The following is a 17,910-nucleotide window of genomic DNA, read 5'->3' as shown; positions in this document are numbered from 1 at the left end:
ACACTTTGCACTATCAGTGTGCCGTGATGCTTGCGAGTTGCCATCTTTCGAATGGATGTATATATGGTCCTTTATATCTTGAGAGATTCCAACGATTTACCAGCAGAATGATCCTACGCCTAGTTGCCAACACCAACGAATAAAATGTAGCAGTTATGGAAGAGCCTTGTTTTTTCAGACGGCAAACAGATACCGCTCACGTACTGATAAGTATGAAATGTATGGTGGCTGACTCGTAAGGAATCTGCGAATGATTCAACGACCGTGTGATCTCTGATGTTATGGCAAATATAATACTTGCTCTTATTTTCGTATTATAAGTTAGTCTGAACAGCGTGACTGCCAGATGCAGGGTGCTGCTTCAAATGACTTTAATTTTCGTTTCAGGCCATCCAACTGATATGCCGCGCGCGTCAGCTGATAATGTTCAAAACGATCAGACATCCTCGCGCTCATAGCATCAACAGAATACATTACATGTGGAAAAAGTCATAGCAGGTGCTTTTCATCAACATTCAGACGCAGAAACCTCTCTCTCTTGGTCAATCAAGCACGAGATAAGAGGAAATGCGGCATCGATTGCAGAGGTGCAGGCGCTACCACAGTTGCTGCCTGTTCCCCAGTCCCCCACTCTTCAGTCTTCAGTTACAAAGACTTGTAGAAACGTAACGACAGCCAAGAATACAGAAACTGGTAGGTCAAACAAAGTCGCTCAAGAATCGCTGTCGCAGAGAGGAACCGCGAAACAGCCTAGGAGGCGGCTACAGGTATTGGGGTCCAAGAGTCCAAGACTAGCTGATCCGATCCTTGATGTCCTATATTAGAAAACAATACATTAGAAATTTTTCATAATTTTTTTCATGCAGGTTTGTATCTCTGAGAACAATTTGTGTTAAATGTTTCTAATCTATGGAAATAACCATGAAAAATTCTGAATGCATTTTTTAATATTTGGCATCACGTCCTTTATCTGCACACAAAATTTACAATTAAAACTAAATTTTTACATGTAGAAATAAAAAATCTCATAAGGAGTAGGTTGAGCCCATCGCAATAGTTAAGGGAAGCAATTAAGTTGAGCCTAAATACGAAATTTAGGTAATTAAGCAGACAAAACCGATTGGTGAAAGTAGTAAATGGACTTTTTCCATTTTCATTGCTATAGAACATGCGGAATGTACACACCACATTTTTTTTCTATAACAACCTTATAAGTTATTCGGATATCCTGTACATCTTTGGGAAGGAAAAAGTTTGTTCATCTTCAAATGTTTAAGACTTGTATTAGAGGCTTGGACAATTCAGGATCCATGTGCATGTGAGTGAAGAGGCACAGCTAGCATGCAGCCGTGCAGTCGCTCTAACACAGGAGCCTCACAGGTGGCCTACTTGCTGTTGGAGGACACGTGAGTGATGTTAGTTTGGATTTCAAGATCCAAAATCATCTAGCTTATAAATAAAACCGTTTATCCATTTAAACCACGATGTATTTTAGAATAACAGAACGAAATGATATTCAATACGAATATTGTTTTATTTTTTTAGCATTTCGAAACCATCTCAACATTTTGAGATTACTGACTGTTTCAATATTTGTAATATATCGTCTCAACATTTGAACCGCGCACTTTAAAAGTAATTTGAACTCAGTCCAGTCATCTTTAATTATGCATCCAAGCTTGGCCATGGGATTGGGCCACGTCGCTGGCAATTCCTAGCCGTCTGATTGGTACTTGCGTGAGATCAAGCCGTCCGTCCGGCATTAGGCACTCCCGAATCATCGCGAAACCACTCGTCCCCTCCGCCAGCCGCCCCGCGCTCTGGCCTTCGGCCTCCGCCGCCCGCATCCCCCACCCACGGCTCGCCTCCCTCTGCTCGCCGTCCGCGGTTGAGAAGGCGCTCGAGCTTGCTGCCGATTTGGTGGAGGCCGCAGCTTATCTCTCTCCGACATCTCCGACGACGACGACAGCTGCATCGTCTTTCGCCTCCACAAGACCAAAACAACGTCGGTCTCTTTGGGACGCTCTCGGCCTGAGCTCGCTAAATCCCCCAGCGCGGAGCGCTCAAGCCTCCCTAACGAAACAGCAAGCGTCGCCACCTCCCTCCTTGCAGTCGCAGCCGCAGAGACAAGAGCGGCCCCGGGGCGACGGGCGTCGGCGACGCGGTGGGAACTGCAGTGGAAGCATAGGGGCGGAGGCGCTTCGGCAGTTCGGCTATTGCTCCACTTTCCAGTGCCGGCGGTGGCCGCGAAGAGGAGCTGGGCGAGGGACGGGGACCTAGCAACTGCGACTGCGACTGAAGTGGTTCCTGAAGTGCCAAGAAGATCAGCAGTTGCTGTGCGACAGATCACAGATGGGCAAGCCATGATGTTTCCCATCAACAACATCGACTTCAATTAGCTCATTTTCTCAACAAGCTAAGGTGGCGTTGGGTTCCTTTTGCTTATTTTTAGCACGTGTCACATCGAATATTTAGATACTAATTAGGGGTATTAAACGTAGACTATTTACAAAACCCATTACATAAGTGGAGGTTAAACGGCGAGACGAATCTATTAAGCCTAATTAATCCATCATTAGCAAATGTTTACTGTAGCAACACATTGTCAAATCATGAACTAATTAGACTTAATAGATTCATCTCGCTGTTTAGTCTCCACTTATGTAATCGGTTTTGTAAATAGTCTACGTTTAATACTCCTAATTAGTATCTAAACATTCGATGTGACGGGTGCTTAAATTTAAGTTAGTGAACCAAACCAGGCCTAAGTAAGCTCTCCTGCAAACAGATGGCAAGTTCCATCCAACCACATGATTTAGCTCCACTCAAGGAGCAATCTGTTGAGTGTTGATCTGTGGTCACACGAATACAAATTCTGAAAGGGGTCAACCATCTATGCAGCTTATAATCTCTAACATGGGTACACCAAGAAGGTCCATGTGGATTTATATCATCCAATTATTGCATATATGGTCGATTATCCAATTTAAAGATTCAGTGACTCCTAATGAATTTGTCTTAGATTGATTAAGATAAAGATACTTTTTGCCCCGGAAGTTAGTGGCATGCTTTTCTCCTGAGCAGTTTACTGACCAAGAGAACCTTACTAGTAGATGCGAACTGCACCACTTCCTACATTGGAGAAAGCTGCAAGTCACTATTGGAGGATTTTGCTTCATCTTGGCATTGGGCCATTGGCATTCACCTTAATGTATAAGAACCAGGGCTAGAGACTTTTTTTGTTCTCTAGATTACATCACTTCTGTTAGAATTGTGTCGAATATTGTGTACTAATTGGTTACGTTTGGACTTGGAGTTGTATTAGCGGTAGAGTGTAGAGTATGTGTTGAACAGGGAAACTTGGCGGGCATGAAGGAGAAGAAGCTAGAGAAGATGGAGGAGGATGACTAGGAGGAGAAGCAGATGCTAGCGACCGCAACCATACGGCTATGTCTAGCAGATCAGGTTATGCACCATGTCATAGGACTAAAGACACCGAAGCAAATCTGGAACAAGCTGGAAACTCAATTCATGTCAAAAACTGTGACGACCAAGCTGTATTCGAAGTAGAAGTTGTATGGGCTGAAGATGTTGGAGGGATCGGATCTTGCAGGGCACATCAACGTTTTCAATCAGATGGTCACGGAGCAACTAGGTGTGATAGTTGATGATGAAGACAAGGGCAATTATTCTTCTGTGTTCACTTCCATCATCTTATGAGCACGTGATCACGACTTTGACGTACGGCAAGGAAAGCATCAAAGTTAAGGATATTATTGCAACATTATTGGCTCGGGAACAAAGGAGAAACAACAATGCAGTGGATGGACCTCTGGGTGATGTGTTGCTGGTCAAAGGTGAGCATAGCAAGGAGAAGGTGAAGGAAAAGAAGAAGAAAGTGTGTTGCTATGATTGCGGTGAGTTAGGACATCTGAGGAGGGACTGTACAGACAAGAATAAGAAGGCAAGTGCTAATGTTGCAATTTCTAAGAGTGATTCGGATAGCGATGGTGATGTTCTTTCAGTATCAGACAATGTGCAGTCAACTGAAGCGTGGGTGTTAGATTCAGCTAGCTCTTTTCATGCAACGCATAAGGAGTGGTTCACTTCGTACAAGTCTGGTGATTTTGGCTTATCCTATTTGGGTGATGACACAGGTTACCGTGCTATTGGAGTAGGCAACATCAAGATCAAGACACATGATGGAGTTGAGCAGGTGCTTTAAGGTGTTAGGCATGTGTCGGGACTGTGTAGGAATCCAATTTCGCTTGGAGCTCCACATGGTGATGGTATGTTATTCTGGGCTGAGCCGGATGGGAAGATCATGAAGGGAGATAAGCTATGATGATAGGAGAGAGGACGGTGTCTCATCTGTACAAGCTGCAAGGGTGCACAGTTGCAGGTGGAGTCATGGAAGATGGAGTTGCTGGGATAACGGTGTCTTCTGAAGGCAGCGGATCTGAGGCCAGTTCAGACTCGTCGGGTGGCTCACCTTGAGCTACAAAGTCAACAACCCAAGTTCGGTGTACACGGAGGTTCGCCAAGGTGGAGTTTGTTAGAATTGTGTCGAATATTGTGTACTAGTTGGTTACGTATGGACTTGGAGTTGTATTAGCGGTAGAGTGTAGAGTATGTGTTGGACTCTTGTAACCCGGGTTCCTCGTAAATATGAGAGGAGGACCGCTGTTGTAACCATACGATATAGCGACAGTCTTGTAGGGGGAGGCGGTGTATTGCCGGGATCCCAGAGTGACCGGTGTTGCGGTTTGGAGGAGCGCCCGTAGTCATGCCCTGGGGAAGGCTTCGGCTAAACCTCGTCAATAAATATCGTGCCTCCGGTGTCGTCTGTGATTTCGCATATATTATCTCGGTACATCAATCGTTGCTTCAGCGCAATTATTCTAACAACTTCTCACTGCAATGAAATACAATCTAATTTTCTTCTGGTCACTTGATTGTTAGCACCTTTGTGGGGTAGTAATATTGAAGATTTTTTTGAGGGAAGTAATATTGAAGATTGTTAACATGGCTTCGAGGATTAGAGAACTGACTTTAGATACCACACATTTAGTCTTGATTTAATTTCGGCCTGGGAGAAAAGGGGGTGCGCTACAATTTACTCCAGGTTGGTATTTGCAATCGGAACTAAAGGGGACCTTTTAGTCCCGGTTCAAAAATCAGCCACCCGTAGGGATCCTTTAGTCCCGATTGAAAAATTCAGACACACGTGGGGACCCTTTAATCCCGGTTGGTAAGATCAACCGGGACTAAAAGGTCACCCTTTAGTCCTGGTTGGTATTACCACCCGGGACTAAGCAACCGGGATAAAAGGGGATCCTTTAATCCCGGTTGGAAACTCCAACCGGGATAAAAGGGTCCCCAACGGGTGGCTGAAAAAGAATAAAGCCCTCGGGCCCTTTTTATCCCGGTTGGTGTTTCCAACCGGGATAAAAAGGGTCCCCCATGTGTGGCTGGGAAAGGACTAAATCCCTCGAACCTTTTTATCCCGGTTGGTATTACCAACCGGGATTAAATGAGGTCTTTAATCCCGGTTGGTGTTACCAACCCGGATTAAAGGGTCCTCCATGAGTTAATACAAAAGGATAGCATCCCCTATATAGACAGATGTGATGTGTAGGTGGGATGGCTAGGAAGCTACGCGTAAGGCTTAAGGTCATGGGTTCGAATCCCATGGACTGCGACGTGCATATTTTGCGTGAAAAATCGCGTGACTTGTGACTTGCGGCTTGCGCGTGTGGGAGGCCTCCTTGGGACCCCCGATATTTGGCGACCGCTTTGTTCAACCAGGACTAAAAGGGGGTTTTATATCTCGACGGATTAATCCCGGATGCATTTTCGGAAGATATGCACCCTACGAACCGGCTAGTAGTTTTATATCTATGGTTCTATAAATGGAGCAATTATTCCTATTAAAAAAGGCAACACATAAATGGCTATAGAAAGTTCTCCAAGATATGGCTGGCCATATCAAAGATGGCGCGGCAATGCCGCGCCCAACGTTTTCTAGTCATTTCTGAACCGCGCGCTTTTACTCTTCACCAGGGTTACGTTGCTCTTTAGTGAAAATAAACAGCTTTGTTGATGGGCGAGGCAAACGGTTTAGTTTTTACTGACGCTGTGCAGCTTCCAAGCAAACACTTCGCAGTGGCTGAGCATCGACGCAGGAGATGCTTGTACATGCACAAACTAAAAGGGCAGGCAGCTAGATCCACTACAAACACGCCAGCTAAATAAACCAAACAAAAATTGCAGCCTGAGGCGTCCTGAACAATTTGGCTAGCTTAAGTCATCACCAATCTGCTACTGTAGAAGGTTATACCTCATGTTAAAACACCTGGAAGGCTGGAAACCACCACAAAAATTGGCTGTTGTAGCACGTGTAGCATAATCCGCATGAAAGATTGCAGTGGATTTGATGGGACGAACGACGAAGCATTGCAGTGGATCAGTGCGCCCCCATTTGATCGGATATTATGCATCTCCTGCCCAAATCAGAGGGTGGGTGTGTAGCGTACTATCATCCAGCTCACATGCATGCTGATGATTTGGATGACTTAACAGTACAGGAGCAGGACTCACCTGTTAAATATCTCCGATCACTTGACGAGCAGCACAGATTTGGGGTGGTGATCAGAAACGCAGGCATCAAGCACCCTCGTTGTTGGGTTCAACTGTGGACAAGAAAGTGAGACATGCTAAAACAGTAAGCATAGGACATCTCAGTTGATGACAAGCGCAGGAAAAAGATGAGAATTTGCTGCTACGCAGGACCCACCTGATTCGCTCTCAGTGATCACTTGCTAGTCCACTTGGGCGTGGTCAGGAACGGGTTCTGTTGCTTGCACTAGCACATCGAATCCTTCGACTTCTCTCAGACCATGGTAGCTTCGGTCTTCCTGCAGTCGCAGCACGGGTTGATTGCCGTGTGCATTCACTTCCTCTTGCAGCGTACCAAGCCTCGCCACCTTAGATCTGTAACCGAGAGAGATGCCCTTGAGCCTTGGAAGGTGATTGATACCAGTTATCCCTGATTCCAATCTGCAAGACCATATTTCTATGCTTTCCATCTGGGGGGAGCCGCCTTCCTCAAATCTCATCTCTCTCAGCTGGTCCAGACTCCTTATGTCAAGTTTCCTGAGACTGAGGAACGCTCCCTCTGCAAACACTAATTTCTCCCCAACGTACGCCTCCTCATAGAGACAAAGGACTATGAGGTTGGGCAGCGCCCCAAGTATCTCCATTGCTTTACCTTCCTCTAGTTTGCTTCCGAATAATAAAATCTTCACCAGCTGTGCAAGGTTCCTAAACCAGTTTGGCATCTCACCAATATATCCATACAACCTTAGGCTTGTCAGCAGGGGTGGAGGGGAGAAAGCAGAACCCATCCACTCAAGTGTTCCAGCAACTGAATCGTCCGTACCATCAACGGAGAGAGAACGGAGGGAGGATAGCTTCTGAATGGCTTTACAAAAATTCTTGCACTTTTTGTCCGTGGCCCCTTTTGTTGATACACTTAATTTCCGTAGCTGACACAGCTCACCCAACTCTTCAATCGATTTGGTATCCGTTCTTTTGATGTCCACAACCTCTAGGATCTGCAGCTCTCTTAATTTGCTGATTCCTATTGGAATCCTCACTCCATATGTTCTTGACCAACGGCTAGAGTAGGCCATGTGTAGATCAGCAATAATTTCCTCCCGCTCTTCAGAATATGCTAAAGCTGTGAATATCTTGGGAATGCACAACGCCTCCGTCATGCAAACCTTTGGGAGGTCGCAACACTCATAGCATGCAATCTTCCTGCATCGGAGACTACGGAGACTTTGGAGTTTACATATCTCAGTTGGCAGTGCTGAGATATGGCTGTATCTTATGTCCAATGTTTGTAATCCCTGTAATTTTCCTATGGATCTTGGAAGTGCATAAATATTTGAATAGCCTTGACCACACCGAACATTTACATATTTCAAGTGCGGTAACAATCCTATGTTGTTTATCTCCTTTTGTGTGAATGCAAATTCTGCACTCCCAAGATCCAACGCTCTTAGCATCCTCAACTGGGCAAAACAAAATGAACGTGCAGGCCCCATGGGTCTCTCACCAAAGAAAGTTAATGATCGGACACGGCTCCAATCCATCTTTAATGTTGGGTAGTTGCTTCCATGGAACACTACATGGTGGAAGTTCTCCTCTACTGTTCTTGGTATGTTATCTTCTGATGAGTAAACAAAATTCTCCTCTCTAGAAATTGAAACTATAATATCACGCATAATATCATGGACCCGACAGCTCTTAACATGTCCTTCTAGATTCACTCTTGATGGTTGAACCATACTTCGTTTAACTAACTCATTAAAGTAACATTCTCCAACATCCTCAATGGTCATCCCAATCCTGGCTCTAACAAACCCCTCTGCTATCCATCTGTCAACCAAACTCCTTCTCTTAATCTCAAAATCCTCAGGAAAAATGCTGAGGTATAGAAAACATGGTTTAATATGAGACGGCAAGTGGCTGTAGCTAAGGGTCACTATCCTTCGCATTGCTTCAAGGTTTGGATTGCTCTCAAGCTCCGATGGAAGTTGCTTAAATAGCTTTTCCCATTCTGATATTTGTGTGCTAGCAAACATAGCTCCTATTGTGAGTATGGCTAGTGGTAAACCACCACACTTTTTTACTAGTTTTGTAACTGTGGTCTTCAGGGCTTTATCACTTTCCATGTCTTCTTTACTTTTCTTCATCTTCCTTAGGAGTAAATCTATGGCACATTCCTCTTCTAGTGGTTTAAGGTGTTGGAGTTGTTCCAAATTCACTCCAGGATAAAGGCCGACCTTCCCGACCCTTTACACTTAGGGTCGGGCGAGGCGGAGAATCTCCCGACCCCGGGACTCGGGGCCGGGCGAGGCGGAGCGTCTCCCGATCCCTGGACTTTGGGGTCGGGCGAGTCGGAGCATCTCCCGACCCCAGGACTCGGGGTCGGGCGAGTCGGAGATCGACCCTCAAGGGGTCAGGCGCATCCGATCCCAGGCTTGAGGTCGGACGAGGCGAAGTCCCAGGCGCACCCGACTCCAAGACGAAGGACTCAAGGTCGGACGAGGAGGAGTTCCATCCTCGCACGGGACTAAGAGTCCGTACCGCTCAATACCCCCTGTCTGGGGTTTCGGTACAATATATACCGACACCCTTGCTAGGGTTTCATGCGACAGACAGAAGAGAGAAGAGAGAGAGATTATCAGATTCTCTTGTAAGCCGCCATAGGCGTGTAACCCTAAACTCTTGATATAGTGAGATTGTTGCCGGCTGGTGCCCGTGGTTTTTCCTCTTCACATTGAAGAGGTTTTCCACGTAAATCGTGTGTCTTCTTGCGGTTTGATTCTTTACTTCATATTCCATACGCCGTTCGTTCCTAACAAGTGGTACCAGAGCTTTGGTTGCTGTTTGGATTTCATGTCGACGTCGATGAAGTTTGATCTACCGCTACTGAACTACGACACGCGGTTCTCGCTATGGCAAGTCAAGATGAGGGGAATTCTGGCGCAAACTCATGATTATGATGAGGCGCTGGAAAGCTTCGGGAAGAAGACGAAGGCCGAGTGGACTCCAGAAGAGATCCGCAAGGATCAGAAGGCTCTCGCCTTAATACAGTTGCATCTTCATAATGACATTTTGCAGGAGTGTCTGAAAGAAAAAACTGCTGCAGAATTATGGCTGAAACTGGAATCGATCTGTATGTCCAAGGATCTAACCAGTAAGATGCAGATGAAGATGAAGCTGTTCACCTTGAAGATGAAGGAAGAAGATTCAGTGATAAACCACATCGCTGAATTCAAGAAGATCGTCGCCGATCTAGTATCAATGGAGGTGAAGTATGATGATGAGGACTTAGGTCTTTTACTGTTATGTTCTTTGCCAACTTCGTATACAAATTTTCGTGACACCATACTCTTGAGCCGTGATGAACTAACCTTAAAGGAAGTTTATGAGGCTCTCCAATCAAGGGAGAAGATGAAAGGTATGGTGCAGAATGACAGGACGTCGTCCTCCAGAGGCGATGCTTTGCTTGTGAGAGGCAGAACTGATAACAGATCCTCCAATGATGATGGAAGAAAAAACTATGAAAGACGAGGCCGTTCAAAGTCCAAGCCGCATGGTAACAAAAAATTCTGTGTTTATTGCAAGCTAACAAATCACAATGTTGAGGATTGCAGAAAAGTACAGAATAAGGAGAAGAAGAAAAACAAGTCGGCTGGTAAGGTCTCTGTTGCTGCTGCCGTGTCTGATGAAGAATCTGGAGATAATCTGGTTGTATTTGCCGGTTGTGTTGCTGGTCATGATGAGTGGATCCTTGATTCCGCATGTTCATTTCATATTTGCATTAACAGAAATTGGTTTAGCTCTTACAAGGCTATGCCGAAAGGGGATGTTGTGCGGATGGGAGATAATAGCCCGTGTGATATTGTGGGGATTGGATCAGTTCAGATCAAGACTCATGATGGCATGACACGCACTCTGAAAAACGTCAGGTACATACCAGGGATGTCCAGAAATCTTATTTCATTGAGCACGCTTGATGCAAAAGGTTACAAATATTCCGGTTCAGATGGTATTCTGAAGGTATCAAGAGGTAATCTCGTCTGCTTAAAAGGTGATCTCAATTCTGCAAAATTATATGTCCTTAGAGGGTGTACTTTACCTGGTTCTGATTCCGCTGTTGCTGCTGTTACTAATGAGGAACCTAGTAAAACTAACCTTTGGCATATGCGTCTGGGACATATGAGTCACCTTGGTATGGCTGAATTGATGAGGAGAAACCTACTGGATGGCTGCACTTCGAGTAAAATGAAGTTTTGTGAGCACTGTGTTTTCGGGAAGCATAAAAGGGTACGTTTCAACACTTCTGTTCACACCACAAAAGGTACTCTTGATTATATACATGCTGACTTATGGGGACCTTCTCGTAAGCCCTCGCTTGGTGGTGCTCGTTACATGCTCACAATTATTGATGATTACTCTAGAAGGGTTTGGCCTTATTTTCTGAAACAGAAAGATGATACTTTTGCCGCCTTTAAGGACTGGAAAGTCATGATTGAAAGACAAACTGAAAGGAAGGTGAAATTGCTTCGCACTGATAATGGTGGAGAGTTTTGTTCGCGTGAATTTAATGATTATTGCAGATCAGAAGGCATTGTAAGGCATCACACCATACCCCATACTCCACAACAGAATGGTGTGGCTGAACGCATGAACAGATCCATCATATCCAAGGCCCGTTGCATGCTGTCCAATGCCAGGATGAGCAAGCGTTTTTGGGCTGAAGCTGCTAATACTGCCTGTTACTTGATCAACAGGTCGCCTTCTATTCCACTAAATAAAAGAACTCCCATTGAGGTATGGTCTGGTACGCCTGCTGATTACTCACAGTTGAAAGTTTTTGGATGCACTGCATATGCTCATGTTGATAATGGAAAATTGGAGCCTAGAGCTGTTAAATGTCTTTTCCTTGGTTATGGTTCGGGTGTCAAAGGCTATAAATTGTGGAACCCGGAAACAGGAAAGACCTTTCTGAGCAGAAGTGTTATTTTCAATGAATCTGTGATGTTTACTGACAGCTTGCCCTCAGACCAAGTTCCAGACAAAGAACTGCAGCGTATGCGCATGCAGGTGGAGAACGCACGTGATGATGCTGATAACCCCGACCCCTTGGTCTCGGGGTCGGATGCGCCAGACCCCTTGGCTCCAGGGTCGGCTGATGCTCAAGCACCAGACCCCTTGTCTCCGGGGTCGGATGTTGCTGCGCCAGACCCCTTGGCTCTGGGGTCGGCTGTTGCTGATGCGCCAGACCCCTCAGTCTCGGGGTCGGCTGATGCTCATGATGATGTCCAGCAAACTCCAGAGGAGGATCTACCCATTGCTAAACGCAAGTCCAAAAGGACTGTTGTCCCTCCTAACCGTCTTATTGAAGAATGTAACTTGTCTTACCATGCTTTGAGTTGTGCTGAACAGGTGGAGAATGTTCATGAGCCAGCAACCTATAAAGAAGCTATTCATTGTGATGATACTGAAAACTGGATTTCGGCTATGCATGAGGAGATGCAATCTCTTGAGAAGAACAGTACATGGGAACTTGTACCTTTGCCTAAGAATAAGAAGGCCATCCGCTGCAAGTGGATCTTCAAGAGAAAGGAGGGTTTATCTCCAAGAGAGCCTCCAAAGTATAAGGCAAGGTTAGTTGCTAAAGGCTACAGCCAAATTCCGGGTGTTGACTACAATGATGTTTTCTCTCCAGTGGTAAAACACAGTTCAATTCGCACTTTCCTTAGTGTTGTTGCTTCACATGATCTTGAGCTTGAGCAGTTAGATGTGAAGACTGCGTTTTTGCATGGAGAGCTCGAGGAGGACATATACATGGACCAACCAGAAGGCTTCACAGTGCCTGGCAAGGAGAAATATGTGTGCAAGTTGAAGAGATCCTTGTATGGTTTGAAACAGTCCCCTCGACAGTGGAACAAGAGGTTTGATTCATTTATGTTATCACACAGTTTTAAAAGATCTAAGTATGATAGCTGTGTTTATATCAAGCATGTTAATGGATCACCTATATACTTGCTGATATATGTTGATGATATGCTGATTGCTGCCAAGAGTAAGAATGAAATCAATAAGTTAAAGAAACTATTGAGTAGTGGTTTTGATATGAAAGATCTTGGTAGTGCTAAGAAAATTCTTGGTATGGAAATTAGTAGAGACCGAAATTCTGGTTTGCTATTTCTTAGTCAACAGAATTATATCAAGAAAGTTCTTCAGCGTTTCAACATGCAAGATGCTAAGGCTGTAAGTACTCCTATTGCACCTCACTTCAAGTTGTCAGCTGCTCAGTGTCCTAGTACAGATGCAGAGGTCAAAGACATGTCAAAGATTCCTTATTCTAGTGCTGTTGGGTCCTTGATGTATGCCATGGTTTGCTCTCGCCCAGATTTGTCATATGCTATGAGTCTTGTTAGTAGATATATGTCTAATCCCGGCAAAGAACATTGGAGGGCAGTTCAGTGGATTTTCAGATACCTCAAAGGCACAGCAAATTCCTGTTTAAAGTTTGGAAGAACTGATGAGGGTCTCGTTGGCTATGTGGACTCAGATTATGCTGCTGATCTGGACAGGCGAAGATCACTCACAGGCTATGTGTTTACTGTTGGCAGTTGTGCTGTGAGTTGGAAGGCTACTTTACAGTCGGTTGTTGCTTTGTCTACTACTGAAGCAGAATATATGGCGATTTGTGAAGCATGCAAAGAACTGATTTGGCTGAAAGGTTTGTACGCCGAGTTTTGTGGAGTTGAAGCTTGCATAAGTTTGCACTGTGACAGCCAAAGTGCAATTTACCTCACTAAAGATCAAATGTTCCATGAAAGAACTAAGCACATTGATATCAAGTATCATTTTGTGCGTGATGTAATTGAAGAAGGTAAGCTGAAGGTATGCAAGATCAGTACTCATGATAATCCTGCTGATATGATGACAAAGCCTGTTCCTGTTACTAAGTTTGAGCTGTGCTCGGGCTTAGTTGGTTTAATCGGATAGTCCAAGAGACTATTGTTGGCACCAGTGGTTTTCCTTATCTTTGTTCTGTTCAGGATGAAGGGATGATGATACAAGATGAATTTGTCTCAAGGTGGAGTTTGTTGGAGTTGTTCCAAATTCACTCCAGGATAAAGGCCGACCTTCCCGACCCTTTACACTTAGGGTCGGGCGAGGAGGAGAATCTCCCGACCCCGGGACTCGGGGCCGGGCGAGGCGGAGCGTCTCCCGATCCCTGGACTTTGGGGTCGGGCGAGTCGGAGCATCTCCCGACCCCAGGACTCGGGGTCGGGCGAGTCGGAGATCGACCCTCAAGGGGTCAGGCGCATCCGATCCCAGGCTTGAGGTCGGACGAGGCGAAGTCCCAGGCGCACCCGACTCCAAGACGAAGGACTCAAGGTCGGACGAGGAGGAGTTCCATCCTCGCACGGGACTAAGAGTCCGTACCGCTCAATACCCCCTGTCTGGGGTTTCGGTACAATATATACCGACACCCTTGCTAGGGTTTCATGCGACAGACAGAAGAGAGAAGAGAGAGAGATTATCAGATTCTCTTGTAAGCCGCCATAGGCGTGTAACCCTAAACTCTTGATATAGTGAGATTGTTGCCGGCTGGTGCCCGTGGTTTTTCCTCTTCACATTGAAGAGGTTTTCCACGTAAATCGTGTGTCTTCTTGCGGTTTGATTCTTTACTTCATATTCCATACGCCGTTCGTTCCTAACATAAGGGAGTAAATAAATGGTTTGGCGGTGCAGGCCTCAGCTAAGCCATTTTCTCTAGTGGTTACTATTATCCGACTCCCTTTGTTGTTATTACTAGGAAAAGCAATACTACTGATCCATTCCCAGTCATGTATGTACCACAAGTCATCAAGAACAATAAAATACCTCTTTTCATTTAGCCTTTTCCTGAGGTAGCTAGCAAGGTCCTCTATTTGTAATCCCTTCCCTTCAAGTTCTTTCAAGCATTCCTTCAATACCTCGTTGCCCAACAATTGCCTGATCATGTCTTTGAGCATTTCTGCCTTTGAGAATGACCGTGATACAGTGATCCATGCACAACATGAGAACTGCTTTGCTATGTCTTCCTTGCTCTCATAGGTCTTCCTTGCCAGAGTAGTCTTACCCAATCCGCCCATGCCAACAACACAGATGACACGAGCATGACCACCACCATCGCCATGCATGTTTATCATCTCAATTAACTTTTGCTTGGTGGCAGCAAAGCCGACAAGCTGTGCTTCATCTGTGTTGCTAGCCGAGTGATTGCGAATATCTTCCATGTAGGATTCTGTCTCATCAGTGGTGTTGTTGGAGGCGTCCATCCTGATTAGGTTGTAGCGTGCGTTCCTCCTGCTCACTTCTTCAACTCTTGATTTGAGGTTTCGAATCTGAACAGCAATTCGATGACGATCTTTGAGCTTCATTAACTGACGTGACAGCCTTTGGCTTCCCACATGGACTGTGAACTCATCAAGGCAATCTTCAATGTCATATGATAGATCCCGTACTTGCTTTGCCCAGACCTTCACTAATTTGTCTTTCTTCTTCGTCACTTCAGGGGCCACCAAGAATGCTTGCATGGTTTCTAGCTCGTCCTTCATGAACCTGTCAACCAAAGTGTTAAAAAAATTTAGGACTGTTAACTTGTGGGATTGCATTGTTCTATGAACTTACAATCCTGCTTTGCTAATCCCATAATCAATCAACTCAAATTCCTTTTCCATCGATCACACTCTTTTTACCGTTAGATCTCGATTCAACAGCTCGGATCTGCACCCCTATCATTTGGCCTCTCTATTCACCAACCATGCCGATACCTTCTACTCCATCCATACGATGCTTTTCCTCACCCAACAACCACCTTGGCAGTGGCACAACTTGCTGGTGTAGCCCCTCGGCCTCCCATCTCTCCTCACCCTTGTCCTCTGTGTTCACCGTGTTGCCATCTTTATCAACTTCGCAACCTACCCAGCCCACCATGTCATTGTCTTGACCAGATCTGTAGCCCAAGTTGCCTCCACCTCCACAGCTGCCCCACGCACCGTCGGGCAAACGCCCCATCCCCACCCCCCAGCAATGGTCCCCCACCGCCTGGCCCACCTCCGCTCTTCTGCTGTGTCTCCCACTTTCACTGCTGTCCGCGCGAGCAACTCGGAGCTCCCTCTTGTCCCACAGGCCACAGGTAACCCCAAATACGTATTTCAATTTCTAATAGAGATTTGCATCAAATGATTCAAATACTTATGCTCCTCAGTTGAGGAGTAAGTCTTAAAAAAATGCATTGGTATTCGGATTCCAATGTTTTATAATAAACGGAATTGATACAAGAGAAAACAGCAGCCCACATAGCTTTATTTACTCCTCCATTTTTCCGTTTGGTTTGATGTTATTTACACAAAGGAGTGAGAACTAATTGTGAAAATGATGTAGATTTCATACACACCCATAGAAGCAGAGTGACACCAAAGCGGTTATTATTTTTTGTAAATTTGCTAGTTTGAAATGAGGGAGCAAACACGAAATTTCAAGAACAATTATGGCGTTTTTCAAGAGTAATCATGCAAGTTGTATATTTGTGATGTTTTTTTGTCTCGTTTTAAAAAAAATTGTGATGTTTTCTTTAAAAATGAGAAAAAAGGAAGTCCGTAACCGCGCGCACATACCAGATCTCCTTCTGCACGCCGATCAGCAAGCTCATCTCTTCGGCGGCGGCAGCGGCCGCCTTGCTGATGGCGCTGCCCAGCATGGACCTCGCCATGCTGAGCACTGTCTCCAGCATCTCGGGCGGTTGCTCCTGGAACAACCAGGCTCTCGCGGTAGCAGGTCGTTCAGGAGTGGGACTTCTGGTTTGGTGAACCAAGCTAGGCTGCAGTGGGTTGCATTTATAGCCAACTTTCGGAAGGGTTCCAAGCGAGATTAGGACAGTCCCAATGGGAGAAACCAACCTAGTTTCCATAGTTTAGGATATTGTATCAAGAAATCATCCTTCACAGCAACCTTTTTATCTAGAGTCTAAACAAAAATCCAACCAATCATTCTCCCTTCTAGTACCAGATCCTCTGTGCATCATGTAAAGGAGCTCGAGTGATGGGTAGCAGCAGTGTAAGCGCAAAGGATCCGGCAGTAAGTAAGAATAAACTACTTGGGTCTCCCCAATGCAGATTCGCTGGTTTCTTGGCTCATGGTGCGCGTGAGGACTTGGTTTCCTCTCTAAGAAATGGTTTCTCTCTCTCCATAATAAATCTACTGCCACATCAGCAAATTGCTTAGTTGGCATGATAATTAAGATGGATAGAAACTATCATCAATGTCCCATTGGGACTGCCCTTATTAATCGCTTAGCTTCTGAATTTCTGACATCCTAATAAGTGAATACCGTAATTATTTAGACAGTTGATCTAAAATTCCAAATGATTACCGTACCATTGCAACACCATATATAGATCAAAGCATTGTTCGCACAACTTTTGGCAACCTGGTGTTCATTTGGAACATGTTTCTTGCCTTTGAGAGAAGACTCTAACAATTGAATTAGTCATGGTTATATGGGACCAAACTTAACTGCGCCTGTTGCATGGCTTTGTGCCGATAACCCAGTGACTAGGAAAAGAGAGTGATCCTTGTTACATCGATACAAAGCCGATATATATTACTCCATCCATTCCAAATTGTAGATCATTTTAGGTTTTTAAGGTTTATAGATATTATTATACATCTAGATATAGTTTATGAATAGAAGCATAATAATATCTATGAATCTAGAAAATTCAAAACGACCTACAATTTGGAACAGACGAGGGAGTAATTTCATTATTTGGTCCACATGTATCGTATAAGATACAGAGGGAATTCTGCGGACAAGACAAGGACCTGTCCGAAGGTCGTTCAGGTCCCAATAGTTTTGATGATTTGCATACAAGACATGTGCTGTTTGAGCCATGGACCTGTTTGAAATATTCCTATTCTTATATAGGAATACCTCGATACGTTTGAGCTGTTTCTGCAAAACCGTGGCTGAACCCCTTGTTTTAATTATTAACTTGGTTGGCAAAGTTTAGTCGTTAAAGTTCACAATTTGCATGCATCTAATCTCTGGCTGCCTAGTCAACTACCTCTTCTGCTTTATCATTATCCATATGCACAGAGATGATAAACAAACCAGTTGGTCGTTGCCTGGTAGCTCTAACTGATGAATCGGTTGTGCCTCAGCGGATAAGACGGATCTGGTCACCTGCGACTCTGAGCCTGAGCACGATTACCAACTTGGGTGGAAATAAAAGGCTTAGGGCAAGTACATTGCTACACGTCAGCGGT

The 17,910-nt window shown here is 45.0% G+C and overlaps 1 protein-coding gene across 1 annotated transcript; it reads right to left on the bottom strand.

Moving 5' to 3' along the window:
• Positions 1–480: 480 nt before the first annotated feature.
• Positions 481–16,465, bottom strand: LOC117851365 (putative disease resistance protein At1g59780). Its single transcript, XM_034733168.1, has 6 exons — positions 16,260–16,465; positions 14,482–15,201; positions 6,797–8,445; positions 6,601–6,692; positions 6,341–6,503; positions 481–815 (listed from the first exon to the last, which is right to left on the bottom strand). The coding sequence occupies exons 1-3, from the start codon at positions 16,373–16,375 to the stop codon at positions 6,822–6,824; spliced, it is 2,460 nt and encodes an 819-aa protein (XP_034589059.1). The 5' UTR covers positions 16,376–16,465; the 3' UTR covers positions 481–815; positions 6,341–6,503; positions 6,601–6,692; positions 6,797–6,821.
• Positions 16,466–17,910: the final 1,445 nt, after the last annotated feature.

The sequence above is a fragment of the Setaria viridis genome, chromosome 4 (assembly GCF_005286985.2).
Source record: "Setaria viridis chromosome 4, Setaria_viridis_v4.0, whole genome shotgun sequence".
Classification (NCBI taxonomy): Eukaryota; Viridiplantae; Streptophyta; class Magnoliopsida; order Poales; family Poaceae; genus Setaria; species Setaria viridis.
This window is presented reverse-complemented; position numbering and strand designations above follow the sequence as displayed.

Bases quoted from the DNA above. Each gene is read 5' to 3' on its own strand.
- LOC117851365 (XM_034733168.1), bottom strand. From the start codon at position 16,375: ATGCTGGAGACAGTGCTCAGCATGGCGAGGTCCATGCTGGGCAGCGCC. The intron at 15,202-16,259 runs GTATGTGCGCGC...TTTGGTTGACAG, and splicing joins GGCGTGCAGAAGGAGATCTG to GTTCATGAAGGACGAGCTAG. The intron at 8,446-14,481 runs GTATTTTATTGT...TTTGGTTGACAG, and splicing joins AAAAGGCTAAATGAAAAGAG to ATGGATAGCAGAGGGGTTTG.